Consider the following 13,188-nt stretch of genomic DNA (forward strand, 5'->3'; position numbering starts at 1 on the left):
TGACTTAAATGGGCTTTATTTTTGAAACTCTTCCCCAAAGCAGAAGCCAACACCACTTATAAGCTGCCTGTGAATTGCTTCCCCTAATAATTCCAGTAACATTGGCAGGGGTGGTTCTCTAGGGGTGCTAAATGTGGGAGAGTGGCAATGTGCTGAAACTGTGGGGCTTATGAAAAATAGATTATGTACGTGACTGATAGAAAACCGTATAATTACAACTGCATGGAATAAGATTCAAGCATCATGCTGGCTGTAAATTGGGATACAAGGTGTTCTAATGTGCCTTTATAATTTGCTGGTGAAACCTAATTGGTTTCATTTTAAAACTATCTAACTTTCCACTTAATTACATCATGATAGTTTCTTCAAGAAGTGACATTTTCAGGTTACTGTTTTTTAAAAAAATATCAAGCAAGGCTTGCTAATTATGTCTCTGATATATCATGTTGGTGCTATTTAGAGCTGTCTCTCTCCTTTTTGGAACAATAGAGAGAGTTGTATTTAATTTTCTTTTTTAATGTGGAAACATTTAAGACTACTTTGCAAATAGCACCATAAGGCTACTTCTCACAAGGCGGCAGTGGCAGCATGAACAGGAATTTCAAAGCCTAACGAATTTACAAGGAAAACTCACATATAACAACTGAATGCCTGTGGGCATTGTTTATTTGATGCTGTGGATGTGTTGATAAAGAGAAAGGAAGATAATGGGGAAATCTTCACACACAAAACTCAGAATGGTCATATCCTAGCTGTATTGTTTTTTATTATATAGGTGAAGAAAAAGTCACAGTTGTATGTTTCCAAAGTTCAGTTTACAACCAATATCTTTACCAAAGATACGTTCACACACAATTCAGGGTTTGGAGGCTGCAAACAGTAAGTGATGACTTCCATTTGTGGTGTAGCTATCAGAAACTCAAAAGGATTATTAGAAAGAGCTCTCTAATAATCAAGCACAGCTTTCTCCCAAGCCAGTGCCCTCCAAATGCTTCAGACTACAACTCCAATAAGCCCAGTCAGCATGATGGGAGTTGTAGTCTAAAACAGTTGAAAGTCACTGGGCTGCTTTAGCATCACCTCAGTCACAATATCTTTCAGTGGAAGCTATTCATGTGCTCAGGAGCAAATCCATGAATGATAAACACTACCCTACGTGCAAAGTTCTACTATTCAGAAGGAAGCCCCACTGAGTTAAATAAAGCTTACTCCCAGGTAAGTGTGCATAGCATTACAGCCTAGGGACGCAGGTGGCACTGTGGTCTAATCCATTGAGCCTCTTGGGCTTGCCGATCGTAAGGTCAGCAGTTCAAATCCGCACAACAGGGTGAGCTACCATTGCTTTGTCCCAGCTCCTGCCAACCTAGCAGTTCAAAAGCATACCAGCACGAGTAGATAAATAGGTACTGCTGCGACAGGAAGGCAAATGGTGTTTCCTTGTGCTGTGGCACTCATCATGGTGTCTTGTTGCACCAGAAGTAGTTTAGTCATGCTGGCCACATGGCCCAGAAAAGCTGTCTGCAGACAAACGCCAGCTCCGTTGGCCTGAAAAGCAAGATGAGTGCCACACCCCATAGTTGAATTCAACTGGACTTAACCATCCAGGGGTCCTTTACCTTTTGCAGCCTAGGTCTTACCTTTCATGTGTTACATTATCTTACTTGCAGGTAGTGAGGATAGTAGGCATTCAATTACAATGATAGCTCACAACCATAGATGCAGGATGGTAGCCATCCTTTCTCTTTAGGTGGGGCTGCCACATTTCCAGGTGAGGCTCCATCAGAGATTTCTGTAACTGTCTCAAAGCTCCACAGTCTCTGTATATTTTAGTGACCATTAGTTTAGCGGCAGAAACATGTATGCTGGTAGGGACCATTATTTTTAAGTTCAGAGGCTTTTACTGATAAATCCACAGCACTTTCCTTAAATAAACCAAACTTTATTAAAAGTTCTTTAAAGTTTCCTGAAGTTGCCCCTTTAAGCACTCTGCCATTTCTTTCAGTATAATCAGGATCTCTTTCAGGATCATTTAAGTATAATAAAAGTGGTGCTAATGATTTTAAAACATCCACCAGGAAGAGTTTTGGATAGGCAGAGCTTATTGGGTAAGCTGGATAGTATTTAGAGCACTATTATTTTGGGTGGCACCAAAATGATATTTTTTTGACCCCCCTTTTTTTTCTTAACCGGGAATTTACATGTCATTTGGTTCTGCTGGACCTTTTAGGAATGTTTGATGCTGTTGACCATTGTACACTTCCAGACAGTCTGAAGGGAATACACCCAGGACAGGGCTGGGGAACCCATGGCCCTCCAAGTGTTGTTAGGCTCCAACTTCCACCAGCTCTGACCATCAGCCATGCTGGCTGGGGCTTACGAGAGTTGTAGTCCAACAACATCTGGAGGGCCACAAGTCCCCCACAACTCCTGCCCTAGGAGGTACTGTGCTATGGTTCTGGCTCTTCATTGAGTGTCAGAAAGTGATGCTGGAGGAGTAATTAAATGCCTTGGTCATTTGTGTATGGCATCACTGTCTTCTTTGGTAGGTTGTTCAATATCTACATACGACTGAACGGGGTTGTCTGGATGTTTAGAATGTGTTGTAATCAACATGCAGATAGCACAGAGTTTCATTTCTCTTTCCCATCTAATACCAAGTTGTTGATGTTCTGAACTGCTGCCTGCTGATAGCAATAGGCTGGAGTTGAGGGCTAATAAATTGAAGCTTAATCCAGATGAGAGAGCTGTTCCTCATCAGGAAGAAGATAGACTCCAGAATAGAACTTCAAAGTGGGTTGTTGTTGCATTTTTTTTTGGTTTTTTTGGGGGGGGGGAATCAGATATTGAGTTTGCAGGTTGAAGAACCGGGTATTCAGTTTGTGGGTGCTCCTAGATTCATCCTTGAACTTGGATGCCCAGGTGGTGGTAGTTGCTAGGAGTGCCTTTGGCTAGCCTAGCTGATGAACCAGCAGTGCCTTTTCCTAAAGAGGTCTGATTTGACCCTAATTTGACCCTAATTAAATGTGCCTTGGCCTTTAGTTACATCTAGACTATATTACTGCAACATGTTCTACATGGAGCTAACTTTGACGAGTCCTCAGGAAATTATGTTGGTCCATCATGTGGTGGTCAGGATGTTTGTTTGATCACATTTCACTTGTCCTGCAGTAACTGTACTGGTTACCAATTTGTTTTGAGGTTCAGGGTGTTGATGCTTGCCTTTTAAAGCACTAAATGACTTGGGTCAAGGATACCTGAGGGATTGCCTCCTCCCATGCCAGCCTGCCCATTCATTAAGATCTACAGGGAAGAAATAAGGCCTTCTCAGTACCTGAATGGTTCCATCTTTGATGGCCTTTCACCAGCTTATGAATACTTCTTTATTCTAGCATGTGTTTAATTTGTTAGGCTGGGTTGATTCTAGTGACAAACTTTGTTTTATGTGCTCTGCCTGCCCTTGGCGAATTGCATCTGTCACCTGTGGATGTTATGCTGTGATTTTTATATTGGTGATGTTGCTTTTTTATTTTTATATTGTGATTTTTATTGATGTAAGCTACTTTGTGTAATGCATGTGAGGTTGATACAATGGTTTTATTATAAATAAAATAAATATTCCCAAAATGTTTTTACTTTAATGAAAATGTTACAAATTGTATTGTATACACAGATTGTATACAAGGCAATTGTATGTTGCCTTGTGTTTGTTGGTAGTGAATCGGTAGTCCTAGTAGGGCAGTGCATGCTCTAGCCCCACCTCAACCAGAGCTCTGTGATAAGCGTGGAAAATGCAACTAGAAAAGCAAAGCTTTCCCTTGCTCTGTTCAACATCGGAACCCAGACAAGCTGCTCATGGGGACCACACAATTCTTCAGCAATGGAGATTAGCAAAGGGGACAACTTAAACAACCTCCCCAATCTTTAGCTCCCAGATGCTGTTGAACTGTAACCGCAATACCTCAAGGACCTTCTCTCCCCTTATGAACTTACCCAGACCCTGAGATCATCATCTGAGTCCCTTCTTCATGTGCCTCCTCCATGAGAGGCCCAGAGCGTGGCAACATGAGAATGGACCTTTCCTGCAACGGCTCCCCCTTGTGGAATGTTCTCCCCAGGGAGGCTCACCTGGCTTCTTTGTTTCATATCTTTAGGCATCAGGCAAAAACATTCCTCTTCTCCCAGACCTTTGGCGAAGTAAACAATCTATAGCCTTTTAAACTGGGGTGGTGGGGCGGGAGGGGGTAGTATTCTTTTTTGTTACTATGCTATGTATTTTTGCATTTTTATATTGCAAACTGCCCTCTGTTCTTTTCTTCTTGGGAGAAAAGCGTTGACAAACCTAGACAGCATCTTAAAAAGCAGAGCCATCACCTTGCCAACAAAGGTCTGTATAGTTAAAGCTATGGTTTTCCTAGTAGTGATGTATGGAAATGAGAGCTGGACCATAAAGAAGGCTGATCGCCGAAGAATTGATGCTTTTGAATTATGGTGCTGGAAGACAGTCTTGAGAGTCCCATGGACTGCAAGAAGATCAAACCTATCCATTCTGAAGGAAATCAGCCCTGAGTGCTCACTGGAAGGACAGATCCTGAAGCTGAGGCTCCAATACTTTGGCCACCTCATGAGAAGAGAAGACTCCCTGGAAAAGACCATGTTGGTGGGAAAGACTGAGGGCACAAGGAGAAGGGGACAACAGAGGACGAGATGGTTGGACAATGTTCTTGAAACTACCAACATGAATTTGACGAAACTGCGGGAGGCAGTGGAAGACAGGAGTGCCTGGCGTGCTCTGGTCCATGGGGTCATGAAGAGTAGGACACAACTAAACGACAACAACACTAGAGTTAGGGGTAAGAAACCTGTAGCCCTCCAGATATTTTGGGGACTTCCCATCTAGCAAGGAAAATGGCCAGAGAATGAATAAATTGTAGTCCAACAACCTATGGAGCTACACTTGAGGCTTATCCTCTTAAAACAACAACAACAACAACAACCACAACAACGTAAATTTTTATTTGTACCCCGCCCTCCCTGGCCGGAGCTGGGCTCAGCGCGGCTAACGTCATAAAACTAACACAATATACAGAGAACATAAGAACAGGCAATCAATTAATTAAAATGCATCTTAAAATTAGTTCAGAGCAAATTAAAATCTGGACAGAAGGCAGTCCATGGGTAAAACTGAGAGTGGTTAATATTCTTCAGGGACAACTTTACCACTGGCCTTATAAAGCGGGCTAGGAGACCTCTTTAATGCTTGTTCTTATACAGAAAGAAAAGAATCAGACTGAACCCTGACCAAAGACCTGGTGGAACAGCTCCATCTTGCAGGCCCTGCGAAAGATGTCAAATTCCGCAGGGCCCTGGTCTCTTGTGAGAGAGCGTTCCGACCCTGGCTCTGGTCGAGGCCAGTCTAATCTCCCTGGGGCCTGGGATCTTCAGGGTGTTATTATTTGCAGACCTTAAGGTCCTCTGTGGAGCATACCAGGAGAGGCAGTCCCATAGGTATGAGGATCCTAGGCCATATAGGGCTTTAAAGGTTAAAACCAGCACCTTAAACCTGATCCTGTACTCCACCGGGAACCAGTGCAGCGGGTATAGCATCGGATGAATGTGCTCCCATGGCAAGGACCCCGTGAGGAGTCTCGCTGCGGCCTTCTGCACCCGCTGGAGTTTCTGGGTCAGTTTCAAGGGCAGCCCCACATAGATGAAAGATGTGCAGCTGGAACATCCTTGAACAGCATGAAAGATGTGCAGCTGGAACATCCCTGAAGAAGCAAGGCTTGCCTGCAGCTATGGCCCTTTTAGGATTTCCGCCTGGTGCTGCAATCGTTTCCAGACTTTCTCAAGGAAAGCCCCATTGAACCCAGTAGGTGTACTTGAGAACATTGCCTTTCAGCACCAACCTCTAGCCATTGAAATCAGTGGGACTTATTTTTTTGTTATTATGGAAGGGTTACACTGCACAATATGAGAGCAGTGTCTTCACATATATGTTATTGTGAAGATTATATACTCTAAATGCATAGGCACTCACCAAAACAGCATTTGGGGTACTCGAAATGGGAGCAAGAGAAACTCTGCCCTGGAATTCTGAGAGGCCCCAGTAAGGAAGGAATAAAAAGATTATTAAGAGTACTATGGTGTAATAGCAGGCCATGAGCTGACATGTCTTCAGTTCAAATCTCACATCAAGTGACCCTTATGTGGTCAAAAGGGTAGGAAGCAGAGGTCAGCAATAAACTAGCAAGTGTTCATGCCCAAGGAAAGTCAGCTGTGTTATTCACAAATGGCATCAGGAGTGAGCAGCGAAGTTGCCAAATTTATTTGATTATGAAACTCAAGGTAGCCAATAAATATTGGAAGGATTTCTCCATACTGCATGAAGGTATAGCAAAATGGCGAATGAGATTTAATATAAGTAAGTGCATAGTCATACACATTGGGGTGAAAAAGAAAACCCGCAACAAAACCAAAAATCTATATACACACACTGATGGGGTCTGATTTGTCTACAAGTACCCAGGAAAGATTAGTAGTGAATAGGTCACTGAAAATGTCAACTCAGTGCGTAGCAGCAGAGAAAAAGGCAAATTCTGTGTCAGGAATTATAGAAAAGAGGTCAAAAAGAAAACTGCCATTGTCACAATGCCCTTATGCAAATCTGTGCCCCAGCCACATTTGGAATTTTATTGTACTGTTCTGATCACACCATCATTAAAAAGAAAAAAGAATACTGCAGTCCTGGAAAAGATATAGAACAAAAACAAGCCAGTTGATAAGAAATGTTATCCATACAGGAAAAGGCTACACTTTTGGAATTGTTTAATTTGGAAGGGGAGACATGACAAAAGTCAATACTGTAAAATTATGAATGAAAGGAGAGGTTTCCCTGCTCCTCTTTTAATATTAGAACTTGGGGTCATCTAAACAATTTAATTGGGAACAGGCTTAGAAAAAGAAGGCGCCTACTTTTTCAAACTATGCAGAGTTAATTTGTGGAATTAGTTGCCACAGGATGTGGTGATGGGTTTGTTAGGTCTGTACTATAGGTCTATGACCCCCTCCCCATCAGCTGTAATAGCTGAACTTCCATGTTCAGAGAAAAGTATATCTCTGAATAGCAAACACCGGGGACAAACGTGCAGACGCCAATTTCCTTCATGATCTGCTCCTTAGCTTTTTGGAGGCGCTTGGCAGCAGCTTTTGGAGCCCTCCTCACATTCACCCTACGTGTCCTATTAAGCGAGCCACCAGTGCCTTCGGTTCCCAATTATAACAAGCCGGTTAGTAACACTGACCCACTTTACAAGGCTGTTGTTAGGATTCTCGAGGAGAAAAACGCACCAGGAGTGCTTGGAGCCCTTGACATACGCCTGGCCAAATGCTAAGTACCATTATGAAGGAACCAATTTGTGGAGGTTATTTTGAGGGGAGGGGAGGGATCAATAATTTATGAAGGACATCTAATTTTACAACCCCGGACCCGAAGCTTTGGTTACAGGGAGCTGTGTCACCCTGCAGGCTGCATAGTAATAATGGTTGCTATTTTAAGGACTGCATCTCTCTCTCTCCATCAACTTTCTTCCTCTCTCTGTTGTCTGTACCACTTAACACAGAAGATGTGGTGTGTGTGTGTGTGTGTGAGAGAGAGAGAGAGAGAGAGAGAGAGAGAGAGAGATGGAGGAAGGGAGAGCTCTTGTCCTGATGAGAGAGCTTAGGAGTTTGGTGGGGCTGCTGTTGGCTATTCGCATGCCTCTTCTTTCCATCCTCCTCCTCCTCCTCCTCCTCCTCTTCCTCCTCCCCGAGTGAATCCGGTAGGTATGAAGGGCGGCGGCGGCGGCAGCAGGAGGGTAGCTCTAATTGCTTTCTCAATGAAAGATAATCACCCGGTCCCGAGGGACGCTTCCAGATTAGCACTCAACATCCAGTGATCTCAGCCCTCTCTCATCCTGCTGCCTCCATTTACAGCCCATTCAGCAGTAAGTGGATCGAAGAAAGCCGCTCACCACCACCCATTAGTGACAGCAGATCTCTCCCCACTGCTTTGGACTGACTTTTCCCCCCTTCTTCTTCACTCCCTCTCTTTCCCCTTTCCTCTCTCTCCCTCTCTTACTTAGAGGCTCCATTCACTCCGCGCTCGCCTGGGTCGCTGCTGCTGCTGCTGCTTTTGCTGCTGCTGCTCCTTCGCTCCCCCGCTCGCTTCCTTACGGGATACCAAAAAGAAGAAGGGAAAAAAAGTTGCAGCGGAGCGAGGGCTTTCGAAACATGAGCGAGCTGGAAGGGGACTTTGCCAAGCTCTTGCTGCTGAAGGATGAGCGGATTAAAGAGCTGGAGAAGCGCTTGTCCGAGAAGGACGAGGAGATCCAGGAGCTGAGGAGGAAGCTGCACAAGTGTCAGTCCGTGCTGCCCGCGCCCACCACCCACATCGGACCCCGCACCACCCGGGCGCAAGGCATCTCCGCCGAGCCCCAGACCTATCGCTCCTTCCACGATCTCCGGCAGGCGTTTCGGAAATTCACCAAATCCGAAAGGTAGGGACGGTGGACGACGAAAACGGTGTGTGTGTGTGTTTGGGGAGTGGGGGTGGGGATACGTGCGCGCGTGAGCGCGTGCAGATACGTGTGTCACATCTTACACCCTTGTCTCCTCCAGCCCCAAAGTCTCCTTAAAGCTGGATGGCTACAGCCAAGTGAGGGGCGGAGTTGGGGTGTGTGCAAACCCCCTCCTCGCTCTCTGCTGCCTTTTCTCCTTGGCGGGGCTGCCGCTTCTCTCCCTCCCCCCCCCCTCCAACCAGCCCCGCTTCCCAAGGTTAGGGGGACAAGTTTCTCAAGGGTGAAGAAAGCGGTGGAGCCTTCTTGCCCTGCCCATCACGTGCTGCCTTGGAGCGGTGCAGAAGAGTCCAATAAAATAAAAATTAAAAAATAAACCCGGGCTGACAGCAAACACTCTCGGGCATCTGAATAGTGCGCTCTCAAAGCGTGGCAAAGTTCCTCCAGGAGTTCTTGGGGATATTTTGGAAGAGTCCTCAGCCACCCACCCCGTGCCCCCCTCCCCTTCCCTGCTTCTCTTCTTTGCAAGCCCATCGCCTACGGAGATGAAGAGCCTCTTTTGCTCCCCATCATTTGGCAGTTGGGCTGCCCTTCTATTTTTGTTGAGCATGCCTGGATGGCCGGGCATGCGTAGTCGCGACGGTCGAAGCCGCTTGCCCTTTCCTCCCTTTGCCCTTAGAATTGGCTGCTCTCACATCGCGGGAGGGGGGGAGGCGGAGGAGGTGTAGAGTGGGCAATCTAGAGACGTTTGGGAAATAAAAAGGGAGGGGAGAGGAAGAAATCTGGAGGGGAGGTCCTGGTGGAGAGAAGCCCAAATCCCTCCCTTTTCCTTCACCCCTTCCTTCCCTCCCTCCTCCGGCGCTCCAAAATAATCCCGCCTCCTCTAGCCCGTCCCTTCCCAGTCTGGTTTATGCTGCTGCTTTTTGCGAAAGAAAAAGTAAAGAAAAAGAGAGAGAGATCGTGACACCAGAGGAGCCCCATCGATCGGCCCCAGCATTAAACCCCCTGTGGACATTAGCGAGAGGAAGTACAGAGCGCATTATGAGCTTTTAAGCCGCTGGAAGTGCAGAGCTCAAAATGCATGTTGCAGGATATTGAATATCGCATTAAACGGCGTCTCTCCTTCTCCCTCTCTCACCCCACCCCGACTCTTTTCCTTTCATCATCATCTGTTACTCTCCTGCCTAGTTTGAATGATCATACCTTGGAGGGAGGGGAAGGATCTTAGTGAGAAAGGAGAGGTACCAGGCACGTGCTGGACACGTGTATTTGTGTGTTTGTGTGTAAACTTAGAACTCGAGGGGGCCAAAGTTTTGTCTGGTAGGGATGGGCCGGTTTGAGTTAGTGACTTGGTTTTCGTGCTGATGAGGATTTCAGAGTTTGTATGTATTAGAATCAGTTATAGAGTTGGAAGGGACCCTGGGCAACACAGGAATTTCAACAAAAACATCCATGACAGATGACCATCCAACCTCTGTTTTAAAACCTTTGAGGAAGGAGAGTCGACTACATCTCCCACTGTCAGAAAGTTCTTCCTGATGTCCAGCTGGAATCTCCTTTCTTGCCACCTTTACTGCTGTGTCCATATTTCTCGACTTTTTTAAACTGGCCCTCAAATCTCTCTGAGACCCTTTTGCATTGTTTCTTGTGTAGAAATGTTAACCTGAGGTAGGCTCCCAGAGAAATGAAGGTGAGCAGGAGAGGTCATTGGAGTGGCCACTGTTCCAAGTATTGGGATCTGGGAAGCACAATTACCTTCCAACTACAATAGGAAACGTAAAAGATTCCTTCTTTATAGCGCTACAATAAACTTATCTGCTCAGAATGGGCATGGCTCGTTTTCTCCTTTTCCAGGGATGATGACAGATTTAAAACCTTCCTGCATCTTCACTCACTTTAATTTATGTTTAACTGTAAGCTTCTCAGTGCATGGACCTAACCACTTATATGGGTCTACAGTACCATGCACCTTGTTGACACTATAAAAACAATGAACAATAAGAAAAAGTGTCATTAATAAGGATTTTTTTTTAAAAAAGTAGTTAATGAATCATGAGTTTTAATTTATTTGCCCTTGAACAAAACAATAGCTCTAAAGGGGGGGGGCACCTATAAACAATTTTTAAAGATGATTTACACGCACTGCAGCAGGCACTATCTGCTAGAAGAAGCAGTCCTTCCTGTGTGTGTGGAAAATGCCTCTTCTGTGATAGTGCTTTATCTTCATTCAAGTAATAAAAAGGTAAAGGTAAAGGACCCCTGACAGTTAAGTCCAGTCGCAGATGACTCTGGGGCTGCGGTGGCCAGCACGACTATGCCACTTCTGGTGAAACCAGAGCAGTGCACAGAAATGCCATTTACCTTCCCGCCGGAGCAGTACCTATTTATCTACTTGCACTTTGACATGCTTTCAAACTGCTAGGTGGGCAGGAGCAGGGGACCGAGCAACGGGAGCTCACCCCGTCGCGGGGATTCGAACCGCTGATCTTCTGATCAGCAAGCCCAAGAGGCTCAGTGGTTTACACTACAGCGCCACCCGCATCCCCCATTCAAGTAATACAGACATAATAATAATAATAATAATAATAATAATAATAATAGATAAAAGTAATATATAAAGTTATTTCTAAAATAATAAAGGAATATCAATTGCATGTTTTATTTATAAACACTGCTTGGTTACTTGAGGGGATCTTTTTTTAAATATATGAGAATGTTTTTAGTCAATTACATAAACACTGCTGACTCTTGTGACATCTGTACGTTGGCTGCAGGCCTAACCATGTTTGGAAAAAAGTTCTACTGAATTCAAGGGAATTTGCTCCCAGGTAGCCTAAACCCTATAAGAAGTTGTCTAGAACGGGGAATCAGCAAATGTGGAATAATTGTTACTGCTCTTAAATCTAGGAGTGGGAGTCTGGATGTGGGGGGAAGAAGATGAGGTTGTCTGAATGAGGAACAGTAAAGATTTGTTTCTGTTGAGAAAGAAGTTGCTGGAGTGACAAAATTACACAGCGGTCCAAGTGGTCTCTGTAAAACTGTGTTAGACACATCCCATACAAAAAAGCCAGAAGGGTGTGATTAAAAATTGGCTTCCTCACAGTGTCAACTGTGGCTTGAATGTGTGTGAGTGTGTGGGTTTGGTGTAGTTCCTTAGTTTATTTCTGTTTTGGGGTGTCTCATCTTTCAAAACGCCTGGAGTTTGGGAGGTCGGGTAGGATTGGGGAAGGCTGTCATCATCTTTAATACACCCAGTTCGCTTAGAGGCTTTTTTTTTTTTTTTAAATGGATGCACTGGCCCCTTTGCTGCAGTCACCTTTTAAAAATAAGGCTGCATTAATGACTGGGGTTATTTTATGAATTTTGAAAGTCCTGCTTCTGAAGCCACAGCTTCACTTGAAAGAGAGCACTGTAGGCTTTTTGTGTCAAAATTAAACTGGCCTTGTAAATATAGGATTTAAGTGAGGGGTTCCATGAGACTGATATTCCCACTGGAAAAATGACTTTCAAAGAGGTTTCGCAAGGCTGTGGATGTCGCACTCCTGCACGCCTCCCCGCTCTTTCCCAAACTGGGAAACTTGTGGGGATGGAGAGTTAGTCTCAGTTCACAGAGACAGATTTATTTCTTCCATCAGATGTCAAGAGCACACATTTTTCTTCCAACATTCATTGCAACTTCCTCTTCTGTGTGGTTTACACTAGGACAGAGGGTAAATTCTCACCGCCACCCCCCCCTCAATGTTTGGGCTTCTGCTTTCGAATAGAATACAAGCCATGAAGTTTATTTTCAGCACACTGACTCACTGTAACAGGGAGTTATGACAAGTATAATATATGGAGATAGTAATGGTTGGAATTGAGGGTGGGAGAGATGCACAAGAACGTTTAAAGGAACAGAATGTCTTTTTAGTAACAATACCACAGGCAGTTTTCTCTCTACCCCCACCCCTAAAAGATACAAAATGTTGGCTCTAAAGGTTTTTAGGGTTTTTAAAAAAGTTATATCTATGTTATTATATCGTACTATGGTTTTATATGCTTTACTTTAAAGTATTTAAATTTAAACTAATTAATTAAACTAAATTAATACACACTAACCGGGGAGAAAGCCCCTTTGAAATCAATATAACTTACTTCTGAGTAGATATGTATAGCAGTGGGTCCCAAACTGCCCCCTCCCATGGACCACTGGAAAGCTGCTGAGGGTCTTGGCATGCTTCAGATCACCTCCCCTTGCTCTTAGACCACCCTTCTCTCTGCTCTCACTAGGACTCTCTGATGATGCCCAAACACACTCCCAGGGTGAGTGCAATGGTTGGTGGGACTGCCAATTGTTGTTTCCCCCCCACACCTCCTTTTGACGTTTTCCTACTGATTATTTTGATTCCCCCTGCATTTTTCCGATTTATCTATTTTTCAATTAACCACATAAGTTTGCAGCCATGTAAAATAAGTGAGCAGAAGTTGCGAGTTTAGTGTATTCAGTGGGGCAAGTGGGCTAGCCCCCATCTTCTATCAGAAATCCACAGACACACCACAGACCAGTGATGGTCCACAAACCGCAGTTGAACTCTATGCGGTTTACTTCTGATGTAAGTAAAGAGGAGTAAATAAGATCAGGATGAAAGAGTATTTT

The 13,188-nt window shown here is 44.6% G+C and overlaps 1 protein-coding gene across 2 annotated transcripts in view; it reads left to right on the plus strand.

The window, feature by feature from the left end:
- The window catches only part of PRKG1 (protein kinase cGMP-dependent 1), a 686,067-nt gene that overhangs the window by 78,047 nt on the left and 594,832 nt on the right, over positions 1-13,188 (plus strand). For both annotated transcript variants that reach the window (XM_081004551.1, XM_081004550.1), the window contains one exon: positions 8,121-8,534. In XM_081004551.1, the coding sequence (XP_080860677.1) occupies positions 8,269-8,534 (266 nt within the window). In that variant the 5' untranslated portion in view covers positions 8,121-8,268. The remainder of the gene's footprint in view (positions 1-8,120; positions 8,535-13,188) is intronic.

This window comes from Podarcis pityusensis (assembly GCF_964106645.2).
Source record: "Podarcis pityusensis genome assembly, chromosome: 5".
NCBI classification, from domain to species: Eukaryota; Metazoa; Chordata; class Lepidosauria; order Squamata; family Lacertidae; genus Podarcis; species Podarcis pityusensis.